Source organism: Phoenix dactylifera, unplaced genomic scaffold (genome assembly GCF_009389715.1).
Source record: "Phoenix dactylifera cultivar Barhee BC4 unplaced genomic scaffold, palm_55x_up_171113_PBpolish2nd_filt_p 001561F, whole genome shotgun sequence".
Taxonomy (NCBI): domain Eukaryota; kingdom Viridiplantae; phylum Streptophyta; class Magnoliopsida; order Arecales; family Arecaceae; genus Phoenix; species Phoenix dactylifera.
This window is the reverse complement of record NW_024068868.1, coordinates 8,588-26,240: the sequence shown is the minus strand read 5'-3', so window position 1 is coordinate 26,240 and position 17,653 is coordinate 8,588. Positions and strand designations below refer to the sequence as shown.

Genomic DNA, 17,653 nt, shown 5'->3' with positions numbered 1-17,653 from the left:
AAAGAAGAAAAAAAAAGAAGTATTTTTATAAGAGAGAGAGAGAGAGAGAGAGAGAGAGAAGAGGAGAATACCCGTCCTTTGACGTTTGTCGCCGCCGTCTGACGCCTTTGTCCTAGATTTTTTTTTTTTTATTTTAAATTTTCCGATAGATTGCTGATCGAAACTCGATGATGACATGAATACCTCTGGCGTGGATCCACCGGCTAAATTTTTTACGTCTGCATCTAATCTTTGCCGGAGGATTTGGTGAGGAGCACGAAGATGGCTCAACTCGGACGGGTCAGGATTGTGTTCTCGAAGCTACGACCCGGTCCATGTACCTACCAGCCCTGGAAGTTTAGTTTTACTTTAAGGTTGTTTGATTCAGAGACACCGAATCCATAAGGTTTAAGGAAAAAAAGATAGGAGCGGTTTGGAATTAAAATCATAGTATTAGTTTGATCATTCCCGACAAAAATCACTGAATAGATTTGACTTCATCAAAGCCATCTAGCATCTATACATCTATATCTTTACTTATCTATCTTTCTATTATAAAAGGAGTTAGACTACGTTTAAAGTTAAATGATTTTTAGTTTAAATTCAAGTCAACCTTATCTTATGATATCATTGGATATAAATTTTAATAAATATTATTTTTTGAAAAATAGTGTATATGATTTAATCTATTTTTATTCTTACATCAACTATTGCTGCAAGCGAAGAAATTAATATACGAGATAATTATGCTAATTGTCATTTTCATTATTTTTAGGCTTTTATGCAGGCGAGCTTCGGCACTTCGCTACCAGCCAAGTTTGAACAACATAAATTTAGCCTTTTGTGCTGAAGTTTGATACCAACTCTGCCAAATGGGGCAGAGGGAGGGAGGGGTTACTCGGTCTTTTTCCCTACATCAGTCTAATCTAAGGTGTTTTTTTCTAAAATTTTCTACAAGGTGTTTTCTAACCCCTCTATTGTGCCGGACATTGGAGAAAATACTCATAAGAAGACCGCGTACAAATTCTCGGTCGCCGTCCACCGTTTGACCGCGCACCATCCAACACGTGAGAACGCAACCCACGGTGATAATACCTTAGACCAACAACCTTAGAGGACTCTAAACTTAAGACTCGAAAATTGACCTTTTTGAAATGGCTGTTTTGGCTACCTCTCAACTTGCTTCCCGATGGCTGACGAGTTGAGGAGATTAGGCAGTCGAATTACGAGTCGGAATCAACAGTTTCACCAGCTTCGGCGGTTGCGTCACGCTTCCTAACAACGCTAGGAAGAGCCGAGGGCACGAGGGCTCATTCCTCAACGGTAACGTGGGAAGGGAAATAATTAAAAAGTTGTTCAAAAGGGAAAATTTTGAGCTTGTTACTTTGGAAAAGGAGAAGGGAGAGAGAGTCCGGTTTGTATACGCTTCCTTTTTATTGGCAAAGTTATTCTAAAGAAATGGCTTCCTGCCAATAAGGAAGTGCCACTTGGTAGGATCTCCAGGGGATGCCATGCTCGATTCACAGTTGGATGGAAGATTTCAAGAAAATGCAGTGCAAGCACACTTTTTTTTTTTTTTTTTGGTACAACAGCTGCTCATAGCGCAGGCAAATTGGTTAATAGTCATGGATACACATGAAAAATGAATATCTAATGCTTCTTAGAATTTTTCACACAAATGGTCATAGACAAAAAAAATTGTTCATGACTATTAGTGGCAAATGGCTATCAAACAAAATATCAAAAAGATATTAATTGATTAAAAATATAGAAGTTTAACTTTAGTAAACTAAAATCAAGTTTCTGAATAAGCTAAAATCAAAAATGATGATCGATTAAATCATATAAACCAAAACATAGCTTTTGGAACAATTAACTATTTCATTGGATTTATTTTGTTCTCTTGTTTAGAAAGTTGGTATATTAGAGGTGGAAGGGGTAATGACACCATGTTGTACTCTTGGTGTCTTCTCATGGAGTCCTTGAAGCGACGGTAGCAAAGTCATATAATTGCATAGGAATGTCGATATCATAAGAGGAGAAGATTTGAAAGAAGACCACTAGAAGATGAGCCTTCTAGCATTTTAGTTTTTAGCATTTATCATGGTATCACTGTGGGCGCATCATCAATGGATCCATCATCAAAGTTGGTGTCAGTGGGTTAGCTAATGTGCTTGTTAAAGGAAAAGAGTGTGACTTGAATTATCAACGATGCTGTGAGGATCCATAGTGTATTTTGTACCATATTTTGTGCCCATATATATCATTATGGCTTCATGAATGGAAGGATAGAGCATGTAATCATGTATCACATATTATTTCCTATATCATTAATGTCTCAAAACATTAGCTTATAAAATCTTGCTGGCACCATGTTGGTGGAAAGAGGCTATATAAGTTGTTATATACAGTATTCGATGGATCATCTCTCGTTGATGGAGGATCTAGCAACTCGATGTCGATAAGATAAGGTTGAGATAAGACTTTCTACTTATCATAAAATAAGATTTATTTATTCAAAGCCAGAGGTCTAATCATCCGTGTAGATTAAGTAAACTCCAATCGACCCATAGATTAATTTGATTCAATGCCTTTGATCTCGAGAATCATTGGACTAAACAAAATTATGATGATAAAAACAAAATATTCTAAAATTTAAGTTAGTCCATAAACTAAAGTTCCTTCTTGGTAAAAATGATCTAAGCCGACTTGTTCTCAAAAGGAGCGACCTAAGCTAGCCATATATAAACAAATTTAACCTAGAAAGACAGTTATCTCGTATAATCAAATTGAATATGTACCATGGTTGCAATATGTATAGCTACACTTGCTTACATGGTACGTCAAATCCACAATATTAAATGGACACATGCCTACATCATATACAACGTTTTGGTAGCATAATGAATTTTATTGGTATTGGCCACTAGTTGATTTTATATATAAAATCCCAACCTTGTTATCTTGCTAACAAAAATCAACATGAGGTGTCGCACATTCATGTAGAAGGCTCCTGCTTCTCATAGTCCCGTATCAACTAATAAAAAGGATGTTATATAGGTTTATTAGTCTGGGTCGGTCCTCCTTCCAATAAATTTCATTGCGAGCTCCTATACAATCAACATAAAATCATAACTTGACGCTTGAAATGACATCACCAATCAATATATCAAGCTAGATTGTGGTAATATCTTCTTTATTATTTTAAATTAAATTTTGAAATATTTCGATTTATCCCGATGACATTCATCGATCCAGTTACATGGGAGATACATCAACCTTCACATTGCTTGATTGAATCGTGAAACAATGGGCACACAAAAGGGACCCAGCTCTTAGTGCACCATTACTTCCAAAATAAATAAATGCAGTCAAGAAGGGATCAAATGGTCCCTGAGTGGTCCAACTCCTGTTCCATCCCCTACCCAGCTCAATTCCAGTCTTCCAAGTGGGTCTCCAAGTAGCCGTCTCACCTCACCTCCAACTCTGTGATATAAGGCTCCAAACGCCCACATAAAACGATTCCACTGCTCCTCTATTCCCTTGAAGAGAGCGAATAGTCGCTTTTCTTCTCTAGACAGATATAAAAGCCACAAGTTATCATATCAACATGGTCACAATAACAGCCATTTTCACTTTTTACTTCTTTATAAAGTGCCATTATGTTACATACATCAATAATAAAAATTTAAATAGCAGCCATTAGTGAATATTTTTCTATTATGATTGTTGTTACTTAACAAGATGTTCATTATTTAACATTACCTTGTTTACCTAAATACAATAATATTTTAAAATCTAAATTTATTATTAAAAAAATTATTTGATAAGTAATTATTTTGGCAAGTAATTTTGATTATTTTGTTATTTTTTTATTACAGCCATGATAACTATCTTTGTAATGGCCATTAACAACTGATCTTGGTAGGATTTCTTGTAACTGGATTTTGGAGTCATTAAAACCTTATCAATTTGTCTATACCATCACTTTACATGACAAGGTTTCTTCTAAGGATTCATGGGGCTACAGTATTCTTTTTACTGTAGGCACATGCATTTAAATTCTGCTGGATTTGGTGGGACTTCTGGGGACCTCTGCTCTACAAAAGCCTTACCTATAGGCCGAATTAAGCTATTTAACCATTTTTTTCTTTTTAAGAAGTTTGGAGTCTTTCTCTCATTGGTGGGAGTGGATGAAAGAGTTCCTCTGGTGCACACAGAGTGCCTTAAAAAGAAGATACCAACTCAAGGAAAAGTTGGTGGTGGAGTGGCTGGGAGTTGCTACTTTCCTTGCATGAGAGTTATGAATTGGTTCTGGAGGTTTAAAAGCGAAACTAGGGTTTAGGTGGTTCAGCTACTGCTCTCATTCCCACAAGAAAACCAACAAATTAGTTTAGTTCTCTCTGGGGACTTGCCCAGTGGTTTTATGCTCTAATAAACATAAGTATCTGCTGTCTAAGAATTTGCAATTAATTGCATTTTCTTGATGCGGGTGTTTCGACTATCGATCTATTTGGTCCATCAACGATAAGAGTGGTTTAATTCAGATTAAACCTGCATGTGGACTCTTTGTGCAATATATACATAAACCCTTTTTTTTCTTCTTTAAGATAAAAATGCTCCTCTTTTTTATGTATCTTATGTTAGTACTTGATGTGGCCTCATAAAGTTAGGCTACATTTGATAGAACTATTAGCAGTAGAGCTTTCAGAAATAAAATTTTTTGAAGCAGAACTTTTATAAGAATGTCTAAGATATCAAATGCGTATCAGAAAAAGTATATGCTCTCTATTCTCTTTATACTTTTTCAGCCTTCTTTTTTCTTTTGTTATTCTTCAGCATCCTATCTAATTTCATCATCGATCTTCTCTTCTTTTTTTTTTTTTCCCATATGCAGGGTTCGGATCTTCCTCTTCCTCAGTATGGGTCTATCAGCAGCCATATGCCAACTAGATCGAGGTGACAATAGTATCATCCATGTATCATTTCATCGAGGCTTATTGTATCTCATGCTATATTGGATGTTCATGCATTTTATGTACATGTATTTATTTATGTATACATCGTCACGGTGGCCCCACATTTTCCCACTTTTCATAAGATAAAACCAATTTACCAAAGTGAATCGCTGCAGCACTTTGAGGGACCACATTAAAGGACCGTCAGATGACACTGAATCCCATAGTACGGTGCTCGAATATACCAATTATTTTCCCACTGTGAAATCAGGTGGTAAACTCCGAGAGATCCATCATGTGATAGTGATGACATGACATCAAATCCACATCATTGTTTGGTTCAAAAGGGCCCCACAACTTGCTTCTTCCCCAATTGCCCCGTACATACTTCACACAGATAAGAACAGCTCAGCAGCTGGAGCACACCACAATTTTGGTGCTTTTTGTGATCTTGATTGATAGATTTTGTGGCATAGAAGATATTCTCTCGCATCGTCCAGTGTTCCACCCCTGATGCTGAAGTCTCGGAAGAGCAACATCCTCCTCCTGATCTTTGATCACAAATGCAACTCTAGCTTCATCATCACTATCAGACAAACTACCATCAAAATTTATTTTGAGATAGCCAGAAAAAAAGGCTCCCAAAAAATAAGAATAGACCTAAGTACTATAATAGTAAAATAGGGGTTCCATTACCTTCATGTTATATTGGATAAGAGCAGCTCAGCAGGAGCACACCACAATTTTGGTGCTTTTTGTGACCTTGGTGAATGAAATTTGTCGCATAGGAGATATTCTTTCATACTGTCTGGAGCTCCGTCTCCAATGCTGAAGCCTCGAAAAAGCAACGTCCTCCAACAATGACCAATCTAGAATTCTAAATTTTGATCACAAACGTAACTCCATCATTATTATTGGGCAAGCTACTATCATAAAAAGAGGCTCTTAAGAAATAAGAATAGACCTGAAGACTGTAACGGCAAAATGACGGTTCAATAATCTCCACGTCATACTGGATAAGAGCACACCACAATTTTGGTGCTTTTTGTGACCTTGGTGGGTGGAATTTGTCGTGTTGCCGGCACCACCAGAACAGCTCCTCCATTATAGAGAGTGGAGCATACACATAAAGGAATGGGAATAAAAGTTAATCCACACAGCGCATGGTACGCCGTTTGCTGTTCATCCTTGACATCTTTCCTACTCCATTCCGGATGTTTCGCAGGAGCCAACAATGGCACGATGATTGATGCTGCTCTCAATTGTTTCATTTGTTTTTTAGTTGCACGGCGTACCATTACACGTGGCATGCGATGATTTGCACGGCTGGGCTCTCTCTTGTCTTGTGGGTATTAACTAGGGTTTGCTCGTGACAAGCAGATACGTCCATTGGAGGGGACCTTTGTTCACATGATTAATGCTGGCTTGACATCACTTAACCCCACGTGTGATGTAAGGTGAGCCTTTCTTTTGAAAGCTCTTTTGTCCGTCTGAACTTTGATTCAATCCGCTCTAAGTCAGATTAAATTATTTTTTCATAAAATAGTTATATTGGAATCTAAATTTTTAATTTATTTAATAAATAGTTCGATTTTGTGTTGGCATATTTTTGATCTTTATTGTATTCGACCGAATCTGATTGCCACCCTTGTTGTAGCTTAGCACCGTAAGAAGACTCTTTTATATTGCCACAATATCAACTTCAAGTAGTTTCACTTTGGTTGTTTGGCCTCTGTCTTTATATTTGGAAGAATCGAATTCAAACTCAGGTGGTGTTTCAATTTTATATCTTTAAAAAGTACATATTATTTTTTAAAATTAGAATTAAAAATATCTAGTTGATATTGGCACCATGAATAGAGTTAAATCCAGATCATTGTATCGAACAACTGATGTTTTTACTAACTCAAATGAGTTGGCATCCCAAGTGAAACAAGATGTAACTATTATTTTACGTCAACCATCTAGCGAAAGTGTATGATGGTGGGCCATAAGTAAAATATGTTGAAGGGTTTTTCACCATGACCTTCATCATTTGGCGAATTGATGAAGCTTCCCTAATCTATCTATCGAACATATTGAAGGTCCAATGAAGCCATCAGGCATTCGAAATGGTCGGCACTTAAAAGGACATTCTTACAAGATATGCCGAATGTTTCAATTATTTCATTACATTTCAGGAACTTTTGAGTATAATCAAGATCTCATCAAGGTCAAAAATTCTTATTGTAGAAAGTCTTGCTAACTCCAAGTGATGATGGAGTTTGATCTTGTTGGATCCACACAAGAACTGGAAGTCTGGAAGCTAAGTCAGTAGAGAGTTACAAATATTCCTACAAAGTATATATTGCGTTTACAGCAATACTAGTAAGATACTGCCACCTTAGTTCCATGCTCTTATTCTGGATGGCGTTTAAAAGGTTGATTAATTAACATTAATACTATATTCTTAAAGAAATTAGAGCTAGCAAACGTTTGCACTGTTTCCACGTGCTTATGAGTGCAGCGAGCTTTGCTTCCTCAATATTAATTCATGTTTGCTTTGGTGAATAGAAACCTACTTGAGTACTAGAGTTGCATACACAAGCTAATATACTAGCGAGGGAAACTAGCCAAGTGATCCATGCACGTTCGTATCAGTAAGCATGCTTGGGTATATAACCTTCTCTGGAATACATGTAGGCCCTATAACAAAGGGAGGAGGTGCCCATTTCACATTTCATGTGGCCAAAAAAATTCTCTAGCTACTAAGGCTCCCAGCTGTAGTATTCCTCTAGGAGAAATTATTTAAAATATATTTAGTTGGAGAGAGTTGAGTTCTATAATAGAAATGAGAATGAGTGACTCTCATCTCTTAGTTGGGGTGTTCTATTCACATTTCGACGGCAGAGGGAAACGAAAATGTCACAATCCTTCAAAATCTAATCCGAACTCTCATCCAATATTCAAGACTCGTTCTATTTCAGATTTCGATTCTAGTCACGAACCAAATACCTTGAAAAATATGATTATTTCGATTTCTATTCTAATCCATTTTCATTTCGGTTCCCATTCCGGTTGTGAACTAAATATATTTTTAATATTTGACATGTTGCATTACAAGATCTAGAGGTTTAAAGATGTAGCTTTAGGCATGCATATTGCAAGTGAGTTCAATCTTTTTGAGGGACGATTAAACTACTATCCTGAAACTCTAAAGGTTCGATGGAGTCGGTGCGCTGTCTCCTATGGAGGACATGGCAACCACCATGAATTCATCTTTAAAAGGTTCTGTCGCCTCGGCAGCAATGCTCCTGTGCCACGTCCGTTTATGGGTGCTTTTTGGCCAGTCTCCCACCGAAAGGACTTCAAGCAAGAGGGGTAGACCGCCATGGTTATCTCTTTTCATGGAAAAGCATCAGTTTCTCAGACAAGGTAGAAGATGAAGGAAAGCCAAGAATTCAGGGATTTCGACGTATGAAATAGTGGAACGACAATGAAGGCTAGGTGGATTCTTGAGGTTTTATTGCACCAGTTCTTTAAGGAGTTTTTTTTTCTTTTGCACTACTGTGGGAAAGGTTCCTAGCCCCTAGTAATGTGTGACAGCAGATTCGAAATACCTGGACGACTTGGAGTTTGTAGGGCTGCATGATGGTGTGGGAGGATTTTGGTGTGAGCCATAATTCTCTACACTACATATTTTGCACCACGGAGAGCTGTGTAATCCTTGATCACTGATATATTATCCAATTGTAGAGCTGGAAGGTTATCAAATATGGCGCTTCACGTTGCATGCCAAACATAATGTAACAATGTTAAACGCCAAACAACCGATAAGAGAACATGGTGGTAATTGTATACAATCATTCTCTGCAGTGCAAAACACCCACCACAGAAGATCTGAATCCTTTAATTGTGTGTAGCCCAGCATACAGAGCCATAAAATGTTTGTCCTTGAATTTTGGCCTTATGTCGTACATGTGTGTGCATCCACGTATCTGTTGATCTTTTTTTCCGTCAATTTAAAATTTTGGAGCCGATTATTCAATAATTTTAGTTTGATAAGGGGTGATAATTAGTGATAATTTATAAGATTCCATAGGCAGCTGGTCTAATAAACTAGGCACTCATTAGAATAGATTAAGTTGTCGAGCATACAAAGATTAGGGAGAAATTAAAAAACAAATAAAACACATAGCTTTATAATGGGACAAAAAGGATTTTTCAGCATGAATGATCAAAAATACATGATAATGCTATTATGTCTAGCCCGTCTTGGATGATGTATCCACAAAAATCTAGACATGAATAATTACAATATAGGCAGGTCTACCTCCCTTCTCATAAGAAAAAGGAAAAAAAAAAAGAAGCCATTTCCATCTTTATCATTTCACATAAATCGACATTATAAAGAGCCATTACATGCAAAGACTAAGGTGGCTACTCCCTTTGAAGAACATCTCAAATACACAAACCTCCATGGGCTCTAGCTCCATAGATGATAAATCAAAATGAAGCCAAATATCTGGACTTCAATATTGCCAATGGGGGAGCACTGACACAGCCACACCTGTCCATTAAAATCTTTGTACAATAGACCATGCCATCATCATGACTTAGAGTGTCATGTGATTGTTTTGATGACTGCTGCTTCATGTACTCTAAGATTCTTTCAGAAACTAAAAAAACGGAGCATAGTACAATTGTACATGAGCTCACGGGTTTTCCACAGCAGTAGAAAGTCACGTTGCCCGGATAACGACATTAATAAGTGGCCCTGCGTGCTTTACCATCTCTGTGCAGCCTTACTTCTCCACGTCAAAATGGCCACAAAGTGGAGGAAACCAAGGTGTGATTTCTCTTGGAAAAGATGATCTCACAGTGGGAGGATCCGAGTCCAAAATTTCAGGACCATTTTGGCCAGCTAGAGGCAAAACTTTTATGGAGCCCGAAGAAGGTACCCAGGATGAAAAAGAAGATGGCCATTTGCGAGAGAATCTCCCAGCTATTGCGAGGATTCTGCTCTTGCCCTTATCAGAAGAGCCCATTCCATTATTAGCCTGCAGGGATGTGCCTGAAGTTAGGCTCCAATAGGGCCTGCTCTAAGTAATGGTTTTGGCAAGCCGGTTCGAGCTGAATCCATGCTAGGGTAGCGGACCACCGACACCTCGAAGGATTGCTGATCGAATGCTGATTATAGGTGGCTTAAACTTGTTCTAGCAATTGGTCGGGTCAGGTTGGGTCGGTTAGGATGAAAATCCAATATCGATGCCGTTTGATCTTGACCCAAACTAGACCAAATCTGATAGCGGTTTGGTCGAGGCTGGCTTGTACTCATTGGCAGCTCGGTCTAGTTCACATGACCTTTTTGACCAGTTTTGCATTGGGCTTTAGTCGGACCTTGGGAAGAAATTGACAACCATAAATCTGAGAGATGAATTTTATGAGAAACAGGTCTCCCTCTATTTTCTATAACATCTGTCTCATAGAGAATGATGTTTTATGATTATCTAGTTTAAAAACCCATGGGCAACCAATTGGTCCCTAAGCTTAGTTCCATAATGCCATAACTCTGCCACCAAACAGATGGGCTGCGTTTTGCAATGCCGCAGTGGTTGTTTATATCCAGTCCTTCCAAGAAAGATACTCCGGAAGCAGTTTCATATGCATTAACAGAAACTTTATTCTATAGTTTTATTATGTGACTGCAATTTGACATCTATACAATGTCTTAGATTCAGAATATCTATACTGAGACATGACGCTATGTTTGATCACTTTTGTAAAATGAATATTACTACAAAATATGGTCGAGTCGATGGATCCAATAAAATTTGAGTTTGCACCGGATCTGAACCCCTGATCTAAATAGGATTCTTCTATTATAATTTATGTGGCTGGTATTTCTTAATTTGAGTAGATTCAAGGATCCAGATTGCTGCAGGACAGAAATAATTGACACTTTTATATATAGTATAGAACTATAGATGGTTGTCGAACTATAGCTTGTTGCGATTAGATAATGTAGGTAAAGATAAATGATGATTAGTGATAAATCTAGTATTAATAATCTTTATTTATGCATTTGAGTGAGTAGGTTCCTTAAGTCTTTTAACTGACTTCTTCAAGTCTCTTCTCTTTTTCAGCCAAACCCAAGTTACGCTCCAGTTTGAAAACTTGGAATTGAGGAGAAAGAATGGAACGGAAGGAAAAGTTAAAAATTTTGATGTTTGGAAGTTTTTTTAGTGAAGGAAAAGGAAAAGAAAAGGAGGAAATAGGAGGAAAAATTTTGGGCTCCAATTCTCTCCTTTCTTTTCTCCCATAAGTAGGAGGATTTGGAAAGAAAGGAATTGAAACTTAATAAATTTTTTATAATACCTATTTTACCCTTAAATTAAATAGGTACCAAATTAAAATGACAAATATATCTTAGGGTATTTTAGTAAAAGTATTAAAAAGGTATGCTTCCTTTTCTTTTCTTTCCAAACTTCCAAATAAGAAGAAGGAAAGTACTTTCTCTTCCCTTCTAAAACTCCCAAACAATAGGAGAGGAAAGTCTATTCTATTCATTTCTTTTCTTTTCCCTCCTCATTAAAGTTTTTCTTTCTTTTCTTTTCTTCCCAAAAACTCCCAAACGGAGGGTTAAGGTTTGGATTTTAAGCCCACAGGATCATGCTTTTACTGTACTTGTTTTTTTTATATATATGGAAAGTGGAGGAAGCTAGAAACTTCCCCCAGTTTATTATAAAAGTATTAAAAAAAAATTACAGTGATGTTTTACAAGATCATATGAGAGAGAAGAAGCATAAAGTGAGTAACTAGAGAATGGAAGACAATCTGATAGAAAGGGCGTTGTGACTATGAGATGATTTAGCCAAACATAAGTTATACCACATTAAAAAGTTATTCATGATTTTTTTTTATCCTGTAATTTGCTGATGAAAGTTATCACGTTAAAAGTATGGTAATAAACCAAATTTTTGACTGTAACGTACTCTTATTTTGTTGAAGCATTTCAATTAAACAGAGGTGGGTTTGGAACCGGACCCTCACATGAACTCCTGGCTGCACTTGGACCAAGCCTGTAACTTTGAATTTGGGCCAGAGGTGGGTCTTCTTGTGCCTTTGGTACATTCCTTAAAGTTGCCTTGTAATGTTATCAGAAGTTTGGGTACACTTGCAGAAATCTGCAATAGAACAGCACATTGCAAACAGGAGGAAGCAGTGAATGCCGGTATGCCTAATAATTTCTTTAGCTAATGATTTCTCCTTGGACCATGCATTGGATTTTACTGTTGTCTGATCATCTCATAAAGCTTTTAGATTCTCCAATAAAAATCCTTAGCACTTGGTGAAAAACAGAGAACTACAAAACTCACTACAAAACTTGCATATCGAGGCTATAATCTGATACAATTGGCTGATTATAATCATGATTCCCTACCTCTTTCGTCTTTCAGCAGTCGCTCGAAGTCTTACAAGCTCGTTGCAATGTGGCCACCATTTACTGCTGCACTTGGCCTCTTGTTTATCCACAAATTGGGCAGAGACATGGTGGCTTCAGCCAATAAGAATCAGAGACCTCAATATATAAAGTTTGCTTGCAGTTGGCCATGTGAGATTGCCACCGAACACTCGGTCTTAGTTCGATTAGCTGCACGTTTAGATCACTTAATAAAGCCAAAATTACAGCTTTTTCACTAAGATGGCTAATGCAAAGTATGAAAGAACTGTGTGCTTTCCTAAATGAAAAGTAAAACCAACTTGCAGGCACCTAGTATAAAAGATAGCTGAAATATTAATAAGAAGGAACAGTGGTGATCTAGAGCAAACTTGGTCATTGGTTCATGGAAGGTAGGAAAGAGAACCCGCTGTATTAGCACCAGAATTTGAGATGTTTGCTGGAAACATGCCATGGATTTGAGTTAAATAAATGGACAGGAAGAAAGTTGACATGATACTAATGGCTCTAGTGGCAAAAGATAACAGTGTCATACTTATCTGAAATGATTTCTCCCCCTTCTTTTTGTTGCAGGAGGGCATGTGTGTCATCGATTCATGACACCTAAGTATGCAAAGGTGGATGTGGGAGAACTTTTTTTTTTCTTCTCTTCATCCTGAAATTGCCAACGCCCAGGACAAATAATGTTTTGAACGCATGGAAGGGAGGTAAACGTTAGTTAATGCATGGAATCATGAATTAGGTGCCTTAAATTGGTCGGCTGAAAACATTTCTTTATTATATTTTGTATATATAAAAAAAAATCGATCCCATCGTATAGGAGCTAGCCAAGATGAAGTCCATTTCTGTGCAGCTCAGCCAGAGCATATTAATAAGATCACATGTTCTGATCACTAAACAAATGAGGATGAGACGTGGCTTTGCATTTTAAACACCAAACTGATGCATGCAGTTGCAAGGGGAAATGCTTTGTTTAGGTTTTGGTGAGGGGACCTCACCCAACTCTCTTCCAGAGATTAGAACCAAAACTCATTCTATATTTACACAAAGCCTATATATATTCCAATATATTTTGATTCAGATGCTGAGGCATCTCTCCTACCATATCAAGGCTCTTTTTTGGTTAGTCCTGCCAAACATTTATTTTTAATGAATAATAGAAATATGAAATTGAATATTAACTCCTGCTCAAACTGAAATAATGAATCCAAGCATGGAAGGGAAAAAAGGCTAAATAAAATTTTCAAAAAAAGAAAAAAACTTTTCAGCTATTTGAATGGTGAGAAAATTAAAATAACATATGAATAAGTTTCCAAGTTGCACTATTTTTTTTTTTTTAGTATAACCACACCTCATATAAAACGTGCATGAGTGCAACCAACAAAATCAGAAAAGAGAAGTTGACAAAGAGAAGAAGGAACAAACACTTGATTCTCCAAAGAAACCCTCCAGCGATGAGCCGCAAAGAAGGCCACCCAATCGGCTGCACTGTTCGCCTTCTTGTAGAGATGGGTGGCCCGAAAGGAGCCACACCCTCTCACTAGTCTTAGTATGTCGTAGAGCAGTGATTGCCCACCCACATCACTATGTCGATCTTGAACCTACTCGATCACCGTAGCTGAGTTCCCTTCAAGGTGAATGCAGATCGCACCCAAAACAAGTCTCGCATAGAATATGCCCTCCCACGCAAATCTAAGCTTAGCTTCAATGACAAAAGTGTCGAAGATCTGCCGGCCCCCGGCCACCACAATTCTGGTGTTGTGGTCTTTGACAACAAAGCCCATGTCCTCGCTGCCTCATCCCTCAGCAACACTGTCGTCGAAGTTCACCTTAAAAGAACTAGAGGGTGGAGGCTCCCAGGAAACAAAAGCAACTTTGGTCATTAAAAAACTTTCATTCCATCTCTCCCTCAGAATGAGTAGATCACAGACTCTGCACTCATCTAAATATTTTGGGTCGATCAAGGTTGGCCACCCACCCAATGGTTGCTCATACCGCTATCTGTCCTCCATGACATCAATAGTCTATCCGTCCCCAATCTCCCATTTGATCGTAGTGAAAATCGACGGGTCCCGAGCGCGGATCTCTCTCCAAATGAAGGAGCTATATGATGCCCAGTGCGGAAGACATGTGCACCGGCTGAAAATCCATACTTAGCCCTCATTAGAGAATCCCAGAGGCTCTCTAGTTTTAGGAAAAACCTGACGCATGTCTAGTAGCAAGAACTTTTCGCTGCTCAATCGAGTGAACACCCAAACCACTACTGCTGGTTGACTAACAGATGACATCTCAAGCCAGTAGGTGAACACCGCTCCCTCTCCCTCATCGGCCCTAGATGAAGCTCCTGAGCAGATGTTCTATACTCCTCGAAGATGCAAGAGGCACCATAGTGTTGAACAGTCCGCACCATAGTGACTCTGCCCATCATAGACAGATATTTTTTCTTTTCTCATTTCCACATCTTTAGAGACAATCAAGCATACTCTTAGTCAATAAAGCTGTCATGATTAGGAATTGAAAAGTTTTAATCAAAATGATAGGAATGCCTACTCAAAAAAGAATATTTATCTCTATATTATTTTTTAGAAAGATACTTTTTATTATTCTCAAACCCAAAGCGACCTAAATGCCATGCTAATAAATTGATTTGTAAAAACAGACCTATTACACCTACTTCTTACCATGAATGCACAAGTCAAATGGTGAATGCATTGCTCATCAGCTGCCAAATTATCTTCACTCTCCACTTCTTACCGCAACCTGAGGGGGGGTATCTCCTGCCCCTCCAATCTCAAGTTCCCACTAGCTTTTCCAAAAACCAAACTCAAAATGATCAAACTCGTAACGTGCATGATCAAATCAACCTTACTGGTCCATTCATGTCTTTCTTCAACTTTAGCAATGCAGATATCCAAAAAAAAAGAGAGGGAAAAACCTGATAATCATACAAAATAAACACAGACTTTCATCCCCTCAAACAAATTAAAACATGCATGGCCCCAAGCAGAGGAAAATATTTCTATGACAAACAGTTCATACAAGTATGCTTGGGCTTAAAAAAGAAAGAAAGAAAGAAAACTTCTGTACAAAACCAACCATCTCCCGCTTCCCGTTATTCCTTTTTTCGTAACATTATACAGCATAGATTTCCTTTTCGTTTTTTTTTTTTTTCCCGTTCTACAAGGAGGGAGTAAGGATGTTAAGAAGCGAGACTCTGGTGTTCACGAGACTCCTAAACACCCTCTCGGTCTTGCTCTCCAACGATTCGACGCACTCCTCCAACGCCTCCAACCTCTCCAACGCCTCACTCTCCCACTCCTCCCAATCCCTCTTCTTCAACGGAGACGACCGCCGCATCGATAGCTTCCTCAGCGGCCCCACCACCCAAGAAGACGCCCTCGACGTAGATGCCGCCGCCGCCGACGCGGCGGAGGAAACAGCCCCGATCGCCAAGAAAACCGCCGCCGAAGCCATCGCCGTGGCCGCCGTCGCCTCCCTCATGATCCCCGCCATCTCCGCCTCCGCCGCATCCGCCGCCAGCGCGGAGGTCGGCGATCTGGATGCTTCTCGAATGGAAACGGCGAGCTTGGCGAGATCTTTCTGGATTCTTTTCTGGTACCGGACGGAGGACGCGACCCGGGCCTCGTCGCGCCGCCGGATGGCGGTCTGGAGCTCGGACTGGGTTTCTTTGAGGGAGATGAGGACGGATCGGAAGGAGCCGTAGGCGTCGGCGAAGCGGAGGAAGTCGTCGAGGAGGCGGTCGGTCCAGGGGGCGGAGGAGCGGCGGCGAAGGGTGTCCTGGGCCTGGGGGAGCTGGAGGAGGTCGTCGAGGGAGGCGTGGAGGAGCTCGATCCGGGCGAGGCCGGCGCAGATCCAGTCCGCCGATCCGGACTCCGGCTCCGGGCGGGACTGCCAGGACCGGAGTGCGCGGATCTCGTCCTCAAGCGAGGCGACGGCAGGGTGGGAGCGGCACGGGAGACTGGTGGACCGGACGTGGTAGGCCTTCTCCGGCAGCGCCCGGCCTTTGCGGCCGGGGCTGCTAGGATTTGGCCCCGGGAGGGACAAAGAGCGGCGGAAACCGGCGACCATTTCTTTTTCTTTCTACAATTAGGTAAGCTATATCTGCTCTCTTACTCTCTTTTCTTCTTCGATTTGTTGCTATTTCTGGCTGTCGAGGGATGGGAAAACAGGGGAGGAGGAGAGGGCTTATAAAAGGAAGGGGGAGCGTGGGAGATGGGTTTAAAAAAAATTGGGTTTAAAAAATTGGGGCCGGAGCGCACGAACGGGGTGACGTGGGGAAGGAGGCTCGATCCGCGAATAAAGGCTGCTGGGGCCCGGGGGCGAGGCCTGCGGGGGGAGATGGGCCTGGGGTCGGTGCTCCTGGGTTCCATTCTGGCCGCAAGGGGGACACCACGTGGGCTCAACACGTGGGGCCTGAATAGGTCTCCCCGGCGCCGGAACGGGTCGCGGTCCAAACCCCGGTCTCATCCGGGCTTGTTTGGTGAGTCGCTCCCCCAGCAACGTGAGACCTCGCCTAGTCGCCTGGCCTCGTCATATGAGAGTGTTTTCAGAAATTTATGGAGGAAAATGTAGTAGATTGTTAAAAATGTTATATAGAAAAAAACTTTTGGAAGAAAAAATTCATTTGCCTCTGAAATGAATAAAAATAAAAGCAATAAATAGTCTAGGTTGGTGCGAATGCTTCCTTTCACGTCAATCTCAATATGAAATTTAAACAGTAATGGTGGCAAATAGATCTTAAATTAATGCAGACTCATTTTTTAAATAAAAAAAGATATAGATGAGCGAAATTCATTGGGATAATGAATCGTGACGTTGGTGCAACTTGAATCCAAATTGCTGGCACTTGATTCTCAATGACTTAAACAACTAAACAAAAGAACACTCTCTTCGATTGGCTCATTTATTAATAATGAGTTTTAACAAGCCTAATTATTGAGCCTAATTAGTTTTAACAACCCATGGTCTTGAAGGATGGCCATCGGGACTAAAAAAAGAGATGAAGCGTCCGGATCAAGATGGGATGGTTGGCTTGGATGAGCACAAGAGGGCCTTTTTGTATTGACTTGGCCCCCCGCATGCTTCACGGCTGTCTCATCCTTGGCTGATGCATTGAGTACACGAACGAGTGAGCCGAAACCGTTGGGAGGGGGTTGACTTTGGAGGAGAAACAGCGAGACAATGGCAATAAATGGTCTCAACTCTCAACACCTTGTTTGGTATCGCAAGCTGTTGGTAACTGTGAGATCCACGG

The 17,653-nt window shown here is 39.9% G+C and overlaps 1 protein-coding gene across 1 annotated transcript; it reads right to left on the bottom strand.

Annotated features, from left to right (window-relative positions):
• Positions 1-15,314: 15,314 nt before the first annotated feature.
• LOC103723041 lies at positions 15,315-16,585 on the bottom strand. The gene has a single exon (XM_008813838.4). The coding sequence runs from the start codon at positions 16,465-16,467 to the stop codon at positions 15,556-15,558; it is 912 nt and encodes a 303-aa protein (XP_008812060.2). The 5' UTR covers positions 16,468-16,585; the 3' UTR covers positions 15,315-15,555.
• Positions 16,586-17,653: the final 1,068 nt, after the last annotated feature.